At 45.9% G+C, this 15,000-nt stretch overlaps 1 protein-coding gene across 1 annotated transcript in view; it reads left to right on the top strand.

The window, feature by feature from the left end:
- The first annotated feature begins 1,709 nt into the window (after positions 1-1,709).
- LOC117739297 (oocyte zinc finger protein XlCOF7.1-like) overlaps positions 1,710-15,000 on the top strand; it is a 13,654-nt gene continuing 363 nt past the window's right edge. The window contains exons 1-2 of the mRNA XM_034545624.1: positions 1,710-1,966; positions 11,219-15,000. The exon at positions 11,219-15,000 is cut by the window's right edge and continues 363 nt beyond it. Of these exons, the coding sequence (XP_034401515.1) occupies positions 1,903-1,966; positions 11,219-14,910 (3,756 nt within the window). The 5' untranslated portion in view covers positions 1,710-1,902 and the 3' untranslated portion in view covers positions 14,911-15,000. The remainder of the gene's footprint in view (positions 1,967-11,218) is intronic.

Raw genomic sequence — 15,000 nt, 5'->3', positions numbered from 1 at the left:
GGTCCTCCTGGTCCTTGTGGTCCTCTTTAATGTGTGGGTCCTCCTGGTCCAGACTGGAGCTCCAGTCCCGCTGCTCAGGGGGAACCTCTTCTTGAACCACCAACAGCTGCTGGATGTCTGCAGGACAGAATGAAGTACAGACACATTACTGACCAGAACTCACACTAAACGTTAACCAATAATTAGAATGATGAGTTCAAACAAGTAGATGTAGTTAGTAAATAGAGAAGAAGAAATTCAGTAAAATAACCAACATAACTATTCATTACATTACATTTAGCTGACCATAGAACAGCTACGGGGAGCAATTCAGGGCTAAGTGTCTTGCTCTAAAAGCTAGAACACCAGTAATAACATAATTTACCAGGTTACGGAGAACCTAAATGAGGTTTGAGTAATCAATGTATTTTATACAGCCTCAAAACCACATTTTACAAACTTTGTGTGTAAAGCAGGAAAACGCTATGCTGCAATGAACAAGAAACCACTCTACAGATCTAATGCTGCAATGAACAAGAAACCACTCTACAGATCTAATGCTGCAATGAACAAGAAACCACTCTACAGATCTAATGATGCAATGAACAAGAAACCACTCTACAGATCTAATGCTGCAATGAACAAGAAACCACTCTACAGATCTAATGATGCAATGAACAAGAAACCACTCTACAGATCTAATGCTGCAATGAACAAGAAACCACTCTACAGATCTAATGCTGCAATGAACAAGAAACCACTCTACAGATCTAATGCTTCTCATGATGCGTTCAGGCTCAGCGAACATGAGTACTAGCTGAAGGTAAATGATAACGTTCTCGTGATGCGTTCAGGCTCTGCTCAGTGAACATGAGTACTGGCTGAAGGTAAATGATAACGTTCTCGTGATGCGTTCAGGCTCTGCTCAGTGAACATGAGTATACTGTGTGTGTCTTGACCCCCGAGAGTGACTCAATTCAATTCAGGCGCATCAGCAGGGCCAATGGGAGGCCGGCTCACCAGCATCAGACACCTCCAGGTCCAATGGACCCTATGAGACGTGAAGTCACAACGACTCCGGGGAGGAAGCAGAGTTAGTCACTCCCAGTTCAATCAAACCCAGCTTAAGAACCTCTGTGACTAGAGGGTCCGGTCTTAATCCCTGTTCTCACGGGACTCGTGTAACCGGACCTCCCGTGATCTGTAATAACTGTAGAATCTGCCAGGTTCTGATCAGGTTAAAAGAGGATTAATTTAGTCTTATACAGGCCGGAGGATTATATATATATATATATATATATATATATATATATATATATATATATATATATAATGTTATAGACCCAGACTGTGTGTAGACTTCGTGGGTGGGCTCAGCTGCAGAAGAAACTGACTGAGGAGAAGCAGCTTGGACGCATTGCAGGAGAGCGCACGGCCAGCAGTATAATAATAATAATAATAATGAATGCATTGAGAACCACGATTCGAATGTGCTGCCACCATTAGTGCTGCAGGAGACTCACGGTAGTAACAGAGCAGTTTTTTCATTTCCATTGTTGGAAAGTTCAAGCTTGTTTATCTATGTCCTTTAGATATCTATTAAAAGATTAACGCAAACGTAAACCTACAGTTAACACAGTGCAGTTATGAAGATAAAAATAGTTTGCAATCTTTTTTTAATTTGTATATTGTATTTTATTTGTATTCTTTATTGTGAAGGCCAAAGTAGCGGAAGTAGTGTGAGTGTTTCCGGGTCGCACACTTAGCAAGTCAGCTAAGTGGAAATGAAGACACAAACACGGCGTACTTTTCTTTAGTCTTCTTCGACTCCATCTGTAGAACATGTCCACATTGCAGGATGCTCAACATGAATCCAGACGGCGGCTCGCGGACCTCTGATTGGACGTTTGGAGACATCCGGATATGAAAAGGAGCAAAGTGCTGGATGTTGTTTTAAAGGCCGACATGGAGCTGCGGAGAGAAGCAGGTTGGTTTTCTTCCTGCTGCTGGAAATGTGCTGCTAAGCTAACGCTAGCTCCAGTTGTTAGCAGCGAACGCTAGCTCCAGTTGTTAGCAGCGAACGCTAGCTCCAGCTACTAGCTGCGAACACTAGCTCCAGCTGTTAGCAGCGAACGCTAGCTCCAGTTGTTAGCAGCGAACGCTAGCTCCAGTTGTTAGCAGGGAACGCTAGCTCCAGTTGTTAGCAGGGAACGCTAGCTCCAGTTGTTAGCAGCGAACACTAGCTCCAGTTGTTAGCAGGGAACGCTAGCTCCAGTTGTTAGCAGGGAACGCTAGCTCCAGTTGTTAGCAGGGAACGCTAGCTCCAGTTGTTAGCAGCGAACACTAGCTCCAGTTGTTAGCAGGGAACGCTAGCTCCAGCTACTAGCTGTGAACATTAGCTCCAGTTTTTAGCAGCGAACACTAGCTCCAGCTGTTAGCAGGGAACGCTAGCTCCAGTTTTTAGCAGGGAACGCTAGCTACAGCTGTTAGCAGGGAACGCTAGCTCCAGCTGTTAGCAGCGAACGCTAGCTCCAGCTACTAGCTGTGAATACTAGCTCCAGCTGTTAGCAGGGAACGCTAGCTCCAGCTACTAGCTGTGAACACTAGCTCCAGTTTTTAGCAGGGAACGCTAGCTACAGCTGTTAGCAGGGAATGCTAGCTACAGCTGTTAGCAGGGAACGCTAGCTCCAGCTACTAGCTGTGAACACTAGCTCCAGTTTTTAGCAGGGAACGCTAGCTACAGCTGTTAGCAGGGAATGCTAGCTACAGCTGTTAGCAGGGAACGCTAGCTCCAGCTACTAGCTGCGAACACTAGCTTCAGTTGTTAGCAGCGAATGCTAGCTACAGCTGTTAGCAGGGAACGCTAGCTATAGCTGTTAGCAGCGAACACTAGCTGCAGCTGTTAGCAGCGAACGCTAGCTGCAGCTGTTAGCAGCGAACGCTAGCTGCAGCTGTTAGCAGCGAACACTAGCTCCGGCCGCTAGCTCCAGCTGTTAGCAGGGAACGCTAGCTCCAGAAGCTAGCCGCTAGCTCCAGATGTTAGCAGGGAATGCTAGCTCCAGCTGTTAGCAGCGAGCACTAGCTCAGGCAGCTAGCCGCTAGCAGGGAACACTAGCTCCAGCTGTTAGCAGGGAACACTAGCTCCAGCTGTTAGCAGGGAACGCTAGCTCCAGCTAGAGTTAGCGTTAGCTGCTAACAGCTGTTCCTGGTGTTGAGGATCGTTTCTTGTGACCAGGAGGCTTTTTGTAGGTTTTCATGTTCTCTGAGAGAACTCTGGAGCCGAGTACCGGAGTCCATGTACTCTGCTGCAGAACTCACCTCAGGTACTAGTACTGGAGTATTTATGTACTCTGCTGCAGAACTCACCTCAGGTACTTGTACTGGAGTATTTATGTACTCTGCTGCAGAACTCACCTCAGGTACTTGTACTGGAGTATTTATGTACTCTGCTGCAGAACTCACCTCAGGTACTTGTACTGGAGTATTTATGTACTCTGCTGCAGAACTCACCTCAGGTACTTGTACTGGAGTATTTATGTACTCTGTGAATGTATTTATGTGAAAGTAGAAATTCTCCAGTATATAAACTCCAACACATTGAAATGTGAAGGACAGCGTGAATAAAAACCAACACCTGCAATGCCTTCATATATAACACAATATGATAATACTGAGAAGGAAGAAGTTCTTCACTTTCCTACGTTCAGTGAAGTAGCCAAACCCTAAAAGGATCAGATTTTCTTATTAAACTTCAACTATATTTTTCCTCTACTTGTCATCTTCTCTTGTGTCCTTGTCCTCTTGTCATCTTCTCTTGTGTCCTTCTGTCCTCTTGTCATCTTCTCTTGTGTCCTTCTGTCCTCTTGTCATCTTCTCTTGTGTCCTTGTGTCCTCTTAACAGAGTGGAAATCTATTACACCCTAAAAACATCAGTTCATAAATTATAAACAGCTAAGCTAACCCACCGATATCCAGGATCTTCATCCACCCTGGTACTAGAGGACCGTTGTCTCCAGGTATGTGTAACCCTCTCATTCTACTGGATACTCCTCTGAGACCATAGTATGACACAAAGACAGGATAACATCACCCTCTCACCAAAGTGTCACGCCTTCTACGTGTGTGTGTGTGTGTGTGTGTGTGTGTGCGCGTGTGTGTGATATGGTCAAACATTAGCGAGTTATGTGTACAGAAATGATTTGTCTAACTCGGTCTCTTCTTCGGATCCAGTGATGTTGAATCTTACCAAACCCTCCAACAGCTGTAGCTCCTCTAACAGAACCATTTGATATGTCGGGGGCCGTTTGGAGTGCTGTGGTGATCCACTTCAGGCATAACCAATGTATCATAACTGTCTGATACAGGGGATGCAGCAGCATCCACATGAGGCCATGACGATGGAAGGGAACACAGATATCATTACGCCTTTCCACTTACGACCATATTATTCAACCAATCGTTCCGGGGGGTGTCTCTGCCTGAGTGGACCTTGTTCAGGCCGTCTGAGGCCCTCGTTCGTCTTCCTCTCTCTGTTCCAAACACATTTTTAATTACTCCAATCCCCCTTTTGAAGTCATAAATCCATCCTTTTCATCAACATCAAGGAAAAATGCATTTGCCAAATCAAAGCAGGAGAACCATGTCTTGTCTGGACCCACAACACTGTGTATGGGTTAGGGGTGTCATAGGGAGTCGGTACTACAACCTTCTTTATTGGCCTCAGAGCAAGGACCGTTCTGTAGTCTGGTTTTCCAGGTTTAGGGACCGGACTAATAGGCGTATTCCAGGGGACCTCGTCCTCTCCAGTACACCTGCTTTCAACGGCCTTTTTATCGTCTTATACTGGTGACGATGAATTGGAACCGTCCCTGGTTTCAACTCCATCTCAACGGGAGCCATCGGAATCAGTCCCACATCAGCTCCCCCCTTTGTCCAAAAGGTGTCTGGAAATAAGCCTAGTCTGGTTTTCAGTGTCCCCATGATCAGTGTTTTCTCTACCATGTGTGGGCTAAGCATGTGTGTCTGGGACTAACTGGACCTCCCATGTGTGTGCACTTCTGTACATGTTCTCAGATGGGGCCTAGCATGTTTTTATTCTGTATGGGCACCCAGTCCGTGGCCTCAATCCCTGCTTTCACCATTGGGCCCATGTTCTTTGCTCCGCCCCCTCTGGACCAACACTGTGGTGTGTGGGGCTGAGGTGTCAACTCTACAGCTGCTCCTCCTTGCTTCCCTGCAGACTTCCCGAGCCTTCACAGTTGGGTTTCCATGAACCTCACTCTCATGGTCCAGGCCTTCCCACAGGATCTCATGATGTTCTTCTTGTATCAGGGAGTAGTTAAAGGTACAGTGTTGTTGGGGCCCCTGGTGGCGAGGATGCAGGACCTTGAACCAAGGTCCCCATTGCTGGATGGTGTCATGCAGAGGTGTGATGTCATAATCATCCACTCTGTCCCCCCAGACCTCCGCTTCTTTTCCAAGTGTCTCTTTAGTCCCCAGTTGAATCATCTGGTGACTGCTGTAGTGTGGTTGGCACATTTTTGCTGGGTGGATACAGGTCGCCATCAGCCTTTGGATCTGGGCACCCCTATAACATGGTGTCTGGTCTGGGGCCTGGTGCCACGGACCACTATTGCCTTGTGGCTGTGTCTATGCGTTGGGTGCTTGTTGGGGCGGGGATAGACATTATGGGAGTACTGAGGAGGTCCTGACTGAGACCGCTAACCCTGTGGCAGATAAGCCACAGCCTGACCACAGTTACGAGCTGCTGACCCGCCTGCTGCGGGACATAAGGTTGAGGGACCTGGGCTTGAGGTGGTCCAAACGCGGCTTGTTGTGGCTGTTGATAGATCATTGCATATGGATCTGGCAAAGGTGCTGGATGCGGACTATACGAGACGTAAGGTCCTGGTGTTTGTGCTGGTATCTGCTGCACAGAGGTTTGTGACATTTGCTGAGCTTCTGTTTTGGTCAGGTTCACCCTTTCCCTGCTCTTTGTGTTTATCTGCTTGGAGTTCCACCTGAGCTTTCCAGTCATAGAGGTTCATATCTGGTAGCACTACTGTTCCTTTCAGCTTTACGGTCTCGGGCACCAATGCTTCTATTGACCTTTCAGTCCTTTTATCCTTGAGGAAGTCTTCCCCTAGTTTGTTGTTCCACAACTCTCTGATGCTGCCTCAATAGGCTGCTCCTCCTTCATCGTCCAGTGGGCGCACCACCATAAGCCCTGACATATCAAACCGTTTTAGTTTTCCCGATGTCTGAACTGTTTAGGGACGTTTGTTTGCGGCTGAAAAACTAGTTATGCTCGTTTTTTTTTCTTTTTCAAAATTTTTTTTTCTTTAGAAAAATGCAAAATTTAGAATAAAGAATAAAAAATGAAAACAACAACAATTAATTAAAAAATAATAATAATGAAAAATTAAAATGTTCAAACTGAGAATGTATGATTATTGTGCCTTCATTTACTGTTCTGATGGTGTATGAGAGTGTACCCTGATCTTAGCTAAAACATCTTTTATTCTCCTTAATCAGTATTTTATTCTTTTTCTTACCACCTATTCATTATTATTATTATTATTATTATTCCCTATCTGTGTGTTTCAATGGTGTATGTCAGCGTCAGTTTGGTTGCTAAAGTATGTGTCAGCCTGTTGAGGATCAGGTGTATACTAATCTCGTCGTTGTAATACCTAAACTTGGCCACACAATAGTTTTCAGTTCAATTCAGTTTATTTTGTATAGCCCAATATCACAAATCACAAACTCCCCTCAGAGGGCTTTACAATCTGTACACATACGACATCCCTGACCTTTGACCTCACATCGGATCAGGAAAAACTCCCCAAAAATAACCTTTGACAGGGAAAAAAGGGAAGAAACCTTCAGGAGAGCAACAGAGGAGGATCCCTCTCCCTGGATGGACAGAAGAATAGATGTCATGTGGACAGAATGAACAGCATTACATAGACACATAAACACATTACATGACTCCAATCCATGAAACAGAAGGAGGTAGAGAGGAGGGGGGGCGGGGCATCAGCAGGGCCAATGGGAGGCCGGCTCACCAGCATCAGACACCTCCAGGACATGAAGTCACAACGACTCCGGGGAGGAAGCAGAGTTAATAAGGTGCAATGGAGAGATGTAAATTCATCCATAAGGAGAGAGAGAAGAGGAGATAGGTGCTCAGTGTATCCTAAAACATCCCCCAGCAGCCTATAAGCCTATAGCAGCATATCAAGGGGCTGGACCAGGGCAAACCTGATTCAGCCCTAACTATAAGCACTATTAAAGAGGAAAGTCTTAAGTCTATTCTTGAATGAGGTGACTGTGTCTGCCTCCAGGACTGAAAGTGGAAGCTGGTTCCATAAAAGAGGAGCTTGATAACTGAAGGCTCTGGCTCCCATCCTACTTTTTAGGACTCTAGGAACCACAAGTAGCCCCACATTTAGTGAACAGCTCTCTAGTGGGGCAATATGGTACTACAAGCTCCTTAAGATATGATGGTGCATCACCAATCAAGGCTTTGTAGGTGAGGAGAAGAATTTTAAATGTGATTCTTGATTTTACAGGGAGCCAGTGCAGAGCAGCTAATACAGGAGTCATGTGATCTCTTTTCTTAGTTTTTGTGAGTACTCGAGCTGCAGCATTCTGGATCAACTGGAGGGATTTAAGAGACTTATTAGAGCAGCCTGATAATAAGGAGTTGCAGTAATCTAGTCTGGAAGTAACAAACGCGTGAACCAGCTTTTCTGCATCTTTTTGAGACAAGATGTGCCTGATTTTTGAAATGTTACGTAGATGAAAAAATGCAATCCTTGAGATTTGCTTAACGTGGGAGTTAAAGGACAAGTCTGGGTAAAAGATAACTAGAGATTCTTTACATGGTGTTGGATGCCAGGGCAATGCCATCTACAGAAACCACATCACCAGATAATTGATCTCTGAGGTGTTCAGGGCCCAGTAAAATAACTTCAGTTTTGTCTGAGTTTAACATCAGGAAGTTGCAGGTCATCCATGTTTTTATGTCTTTAAGACATTCTTGAATTTTAGCGAGCTGGTTGGTCTCCTCTGGTTTGATCCATAGATATAATTGAGTATCGTCTGCATAGCAATGAAAGTTTATGCAGTGTTTCCTGATAATGTTGCCCAAAGGAAGCATATATAAGGTAAATAAAATTGGTCCAAGCACAGAACCTTGTGGAACTCCGTGATTAACGTTGGTGGTCATTGAGGCTTCATCGTTTACAAATACAAACTGAGATCGATCTGATAAATAGGATTTAAACCAACTTAGTGCGGTACCTGAAATGCCAATCGACTGATCCAGTCTCTGTAATAGGATGTCATGATCAATGGTGTCGAACGCAGCACTAAGGTCTAACAAGACCAGTACGGAGATGAGTCCTTTATCAGCACTAAGGTCTAACAAGACCAGTACAGAGATGAGTCCTTTATCAGCACTAAGGTCTAACAAGACCAGTACAGAGATGAGTCCTTTATCAGCACTAAGGTCTAACAAGACCAGTACGGAGATGAGTCCTTTATCAGCACTAAGGTCTAACAAGACCAGTACAGAGATGAGTCCTTTATCAGCACTAAGGTCTAACAAGACCAGTACAGAGATGAGTCCTTTATCTGATGCAATTAGGAGGTCATTTGTAATTTTCACCAGTGCTGTCTCTGTGCTGTGCTGTTTTCTAAATCCTGACTGAAACTCCTCAAATAAACTATTCTGATGTAGAAAGTCACACAACTGATTAGCGACTACTTTCTCAAGGATCTTAGAGAGGAAGGGAAGGTTAGAGATCGGTCTGTAGTTAGCCAACACCTCTGGATTAAGAGTGGGCTTCTTCAGGAGAGGTTTAATTACAGCTACTTTGAAGGAATGTGGAACATGGCCTGTTAGCAAAGACACATTAACAATATCCAGCAGAGAGGTGCCAATTAAAGGCAACACGTCTTTAAGCAGCCTCGTTGGGATGGGGTCTAAGAGACAGGTAGACGGTTTAGAAGTGGAAACCGTTGAGGACAATTGGTCTAGGTTAATGGGAGAAAAGCTATCCAAATATACACCAGGGCATACAGCCGTTTCCAAGGCCACTCCTCTTGAAGACAGATCGGCAGTAGTTGAGGGCAAGAGATCATCAATCTTGCCTCTAATAGTTCAAATCTTTTCATTAAAGAAGTTCATGAAGTCATTACTACTGAGGTCTATAGGAATACACGGCTCCACAGAGCTGTGACTCTCTGTCAGCCTGGCTACAGTGCTAAAGAGAACCCTGGGGTTGTTCTTATTTTTCTCTATTACTGATGAGTAATAGGCTGCTCTGGCATTACGGAGAGCCTTTTTATATGTTTTAAGACTATCTCTCCAAACTAAGCGTGATTCTTCCAGATTGGTGGAACGCCATATGCTTTAAAGCTTTCGTGAAGTTTGCTTTAGGTCGCGGGTCTGAGGGTTCTACCAGGGAGCAAACCTCCTTTGCCTCACTGTCTTCTTCTTCAGTGGGGCTATCGAGTCTAGTGTCATTCTCAGTGAGCCTGTAGCACTATCGACAAGATGATCAATCTGGGACGGACTAAAGTTAGCACAGGAGTCCTCCGTCACATTGAGACGTGGTATTGAATCAAATGCAGAAGGAATCTCTTCTTTAAATGTAGCTACAGCACTGTCAGTTAGACATCTGGTGTAGAAACTTTTGACTAACGGTGTATACTCCGGGAGTATAAACTCAAAAGGTATGAGGTAATGGTCTGACAGAAGAGGGTTCTGTGGGAAGACCTCCAAATGCTCAATGTCAATGCCATATGTAAGAACAAGGTGGAGGGTGTGGCCAAAGCAGTGAGTGGGTTTCTGTACTCTGACAGAAGCCAATCGAGTCCAACAATGAGATAAATGCAGCACTAAGGCAATTATTATCAATATCCACATGAATATTAAAATCTCCTACAATAATAACCTTATCATTTTAAGGACTAAACTTGATAAAAGTGTCAAAGGGTTAACCCTGCAGTACCTTATCTGCCCACTGGGGTATGAGTGCTCCTACCTCTAGGAGTGCAGTACCCCCTCACCCCCGTTATTCTTTATCACGTTATTGGATACCCTTGTGCTTTCCCTCACAGATTTATATAACTATATATCCATCCATCCATCCATTTTCAATACCGCTTATCCTCATTAGGGTCGCGGGGGCGCTGGAGCCTATCCCAGCGGACATATATATATATATATATATATATATATAACTATATATATAGTGTTACATAATAACTTCCAGAACCATTTTTATTCTTTTAAAAAATATTTTAATCTACCTTTTGAGCTCAAGATTTATATTCCATCTATTTGATTAATCACGTAAGTCTATAGTCATGATTATCAATCTACCTCTTGTTATAACATCGTTCTCTCTCAGTTAAATCAACACACCCAAGGTCACAGCAAATGACGCACACACACTCTTGGCCTCTTCTCTTTTTCTCCCTGCTCCATCTTTTCAGATGCTTTTCAACCGGCCACAGTTTATTTTATTTGTTAACACGTATCCTCTGAGGCCAGGAGAAAGGCTTCAATACAATGAACTCGAACAAGAAGCTCCTACTGAACCAGAGGGCTTCAGCGCTCGATCGCTGGGGCTTATAAGACCAGTTCACAAATATGGTTTTATTTCCTCACCTCGTAGTACCGTCTCTATGATTTCCCCCTTTATTCCCCTTTTAATGCCCCACAGAGATGTAGTCTGGTCGAGAACCTTTCGAGGAATTCTCAGCACACTTTTGTGTCCTGATGGATTTTAGGTCTCGTTAAACTCACCAAGATCTACAAAACCCACCCTAAAAAACCCGCCTTAATAACCTAAACTGACCGTCTGAGCTAACGGGCAGTTAGCTAACTCTGTCTCTAGAACCGGAAGTCCGGCCCTTACATAGACAGATTTCGTCACAGGTTCGTAGGCATCATCATAACTTCTAATTGGTGCTGAACTATCAAGGAGGCGAATAGTTCCTTCTCACAGGACTGAGCCCTGCAAGGCCAGGCCACTTTCTGATGAGACTAGTTAAATAACATGCGAGGCAATCAATGCTTTACGTTGTTAGACCCAATGAAAGACCTGACGATGAAACAAAATCATAATGACGATGAAACAAAATCAACATTTGAAGCTTGACATCAACTCCTGGTTTTCCCTGAATGATATATAACATATTATGGGTTTCCTGTTTCCTGCAGACGTCCAGCAGCGGTTGGTGGTTCAAGAAGAGGGTCCTCCTGAGCAGCAGGACTGGAGCTCCAGTCTGGACCAGGAGGACCCAGAGCCCCCACACATTAAAGAGGACCAGGAGGACCCAGTGCCCCCACACATTAAAGAGGAACAGGAGGAACTCTGGATCAGTCAGGAGGGAGAGCAGCTTCACGGTCTGGAGGAGGCTGGTATCAGGTTCTCATTCACTCCTCTGAAGAGTGAAGAGGAAGCTCAGTCCTCTCATCTTCATCACAGACTAACTGAAGACATGGAAACAGAAGGTGATGGAGAGGACTGTGGAGGACCAGAACCAGACAGGAAGTCAGATCCACATAGACGTCTAGAACCTGATACTGAGACTTCAGACTCATCTGAATCTGAGCCTGAAGAAGACTGGACGGATCCTGAAAGAAAACTGTTTCACTGCTCTGTGTGCGCTAAAACATTTAAACAGAGGGGAAATCTGAACATACACATGAGGACTCACACAGGAGTGAAACCGTTCAGTTGCTCCGTGTGCAGTAAAAGGTTCACCCAGAAAGCAGGTCTGGACTACCACTTGAAAATCCACACGGGAGAGAAACCGTTCAGTTGCTCCATTTGTGGTAAAAGCTTTCGACACAAAGGCGCCGTGACGTCCCACATGGCAACGCACACAGGAGTGAAACCGTTCAGCTGCGGTGTTTGTAACAAAAGGTTCAGGGCCACGTCGCAGCTCAAAGTCCATAAGTGTGTCGGTGAGTACTCGCGGCGCCACAGAGGCCAAGAAGACGAGCGCCACAAACCGCTGAGCTGCTCTGAATGTGACGTGATGTTTCCCAACAATTACCTCCTGGTGACCCACATGAGGATGCACAAAGGAAAGAAACTGTTCACCTGCTCCATTTGTGGTCAGAAACGCCAGTTTAGTTCACATCTGGAGATACACATGAGAACCCACACCGGAGAGAAACCCTTCAGCTGCTCTGTTTGCGGTAAAAGATTTTCTCAGAGGGGAATTATGTCGCAACACATGGCGGTTCATTCGGGGGTGAAACCCTTCAGCTGCACTGTGTGTGGCAGAAGATTCTTTTGGCATTTTCAGATAAAAAAACACAAATGTCTTGGTGAGTTGTCACAGTTTAGAGGAACTGGCTTTAATGGAGAAGACTGTGGAGAACCAGACAGGAACTTACATGCAGAACCAGATAAAGAGACTGAACCGTATTCTGAACCTGACGACAGTGTTGACGTTGAGTTTTGGAAAGAGACCAGGAAACATCAGTCAGGGTTTACTTACCAGAGAAATAAAAAGGTCTCTGTAAATGATGGACTTAATAGCAAGAAACCATTCAGCTGCTCTGATGACACGACTGAAAGTGAACCCAAGACTGATGACAGAGTGGATGGGGATCCACCTCCATCAGGTCCAAAGCATCTGAACGGTGAGGAGGTCTCTGTCAGAGATACAGGACTTAACACTGACATGAAACCGTTCAGCTCCTCTGAGTGTCAGGAAAGATCTGAAGACCGTCTCACTCTGCTGACACACAAGGGCCCTCCCACAGAGGAGAAACCATTCCGCTGCTTGTTTTGTGGGAAAGGATTTGCGACAGCAGGATACTTGTCGAGACACATATCTGTCCATACGGGAGAGAAGCCGCTCGGCTGCATTGTTTGTCAGGAGAGATTCTCTCTGGAGTCGCACCTCGTAAGTCACGAGTGTGTCGGCGAGTCCTCGCAGCTCCATGACGACGACGCGTTGGTCGGCATCCCTCAGAGCGGCGGCGGGTTGAACCCGAAGCACCAGCTGCAGGTTCCCGTGAGACTTCACACAGGGTTGAAACCGTTTGGCTGCTCGGTTTGCGGGAGAACGTTTGCCGAGCGTGAAAGTTTACAGTCACACATGACGTGTCACTCGGGGGAGAAACCTTTCCGCTGCTCTCTGTGCAACACGGGATGCAGCGACAGCGAGTCTTTAGTTCAACACATGAGGATCCACGCCAGACAAACGCAGTTTAGTTGCACCGTTTGTGGAAAAGAATTTGCTTGGAGAAGACATCTGGAAAAACACCTGGAAGTCCACTCGAGGGACAAAGTCTACAGCTGCAGATATTGTGACCAAAGATTCAGTTGGCATTATCAACTGAAATATCATATATGTGTCGGTCATCGGTCCTCACAGCTTCATCACACTGAGGAGAACCGAGAGGCAGAACCTCCAGCCAGCAGCTCAACTGAACACATGGAAACAGAAGCTGATGGAGAGGACTGTGGAGGACCAGAACCAGACAGGAACTCGGGACCTGATGACAAAACTCAAGACTTTTCTGAACCTGAGACTGATGACAGTGCCGACAGTGATTTTTGGGAAGAGAGCTGTGGACGTCTGTCGGGTTTAAACTCTCTGAGCGATGAAACATTTACCAACCACCACAGAAGAAGTCATACAGGAGGGGAACTGTCCACAGAAGGAGGAAGTCTTAGCGGGCACATGGACCCAGAGCCCCCACACATGGAGGACCAGGAGGACCCAGAGCCCCCACACATTAAAGAGGACCAGGAGGACCCAGAGCCCCCACACATTAAAGGGGACCAGGAGGACCCAGAGCCCCCACACATTAAAGAGGACCAGGAGGACCCAGAGCCCCCACACATTAAAGGGGACCAGGAGGACCCAGAGCCCCCACACATTAAAGAGGACCAGGAGGACCCAGACCCCCCACACATTAAAGGGGACCAGGAGGACCCAGTGCCCCCACACATTAAAGAGGAACAGGAGGAACTCTGGACCAGTCAGGAGGGAGAGCAGCTTCAAGGTCTGGAGGAGGCTGGTATCAGGTTCTCATTCACTACTGTGAAGAGTGAAGATGATGAAGAGGAAGCTCAGTCCTCTCATCTTCATCAAAGACAAACTGAACAGATGGAAACAGAAGCTGATGGAGAGGACTGTGGAGGACCAGAACCAGACAGGAACCCAGATAGACATCTAGAACCAGACAGGAAGTCAGATCCAGAACCAGACAGGAAGTCAGATCCAGAACCAGACAGGAAGTCAGATCCAGAACCAGATACTAATGACAGTGTTGATAGTGATTTTTGGAAGGAGACCAGAGAACCTCAGTCAGTTTTAAACTCTCTGAAACATAATCAAGTCTCTGACGCTATTATGGGATGTCATTCTGTCAACAAAGATGTCGGAATGTCCGAGTGTCTTGAACCCGACAGCGACGACAGCGTTGACAGTGACTTCTGGAAAGACAACAGGAAGTCGAGTCTAAACTCTCTGAACAGTAACGAAGTTCCCGAATGTGAAACGAGATACATCGTCACGAAACCGTACAGCTGCACCGAGTGCGGGAAAAGATTTCACCACGACTACAATCTGAAGAACCACATGAAGTACCACACGGGGGAGAAGGCCTTCTTCTGCTCCGTCTGCGGCCTGAAGTGTCTTTACAAATCCCACCTGGAGATCCACATGAGAACCCACACCAGGGAGAAGCCGTTCCCGTGCCCAGTTTGTGGTAAGAAGTATGCGCACAAGGCCAGCATGCAGTCCCACATGGCCGTCCACACGGTGGAGAACCAGTACAGCTGCAGCGTCTGTGGCAAAGGCTTCGCTTGGTTCACGGAGCTGAAATACCACCAGTGCGTTGGCGAGTCCTCGTTATGCTCCGACTGGACAGAAACCGCGTAGCCGTGACGGCGCTCGTCCGTTTTTATACATAAGAGACGAATCTTCATAATGTCTTAATGTCAAAAAAAGAAAAAAATGATCCAGTTCTCA

The sequence above is a fragment of the Cyclopterus lumpus genome, chromosome 11 (assembly GCF_009769545.1).
Source record: "Cyclopterus lumpus isolate fCycLum1 chromosome 11, fCycLum1.pri, whole genome shotgun sequence".
NCBI classification, from domain to species: Eukaryota; Metazoa; Chordata; class Actinopteri; order Perciformes; family Cyclopteridae; genus Cyclopterus; species Cyclopterus lumpus.
The sequence above is the reverse complement of the archived record's forward strand: the minus strand, read 5'-3'. Positions and strand labels throughout refer to the sequence as shown.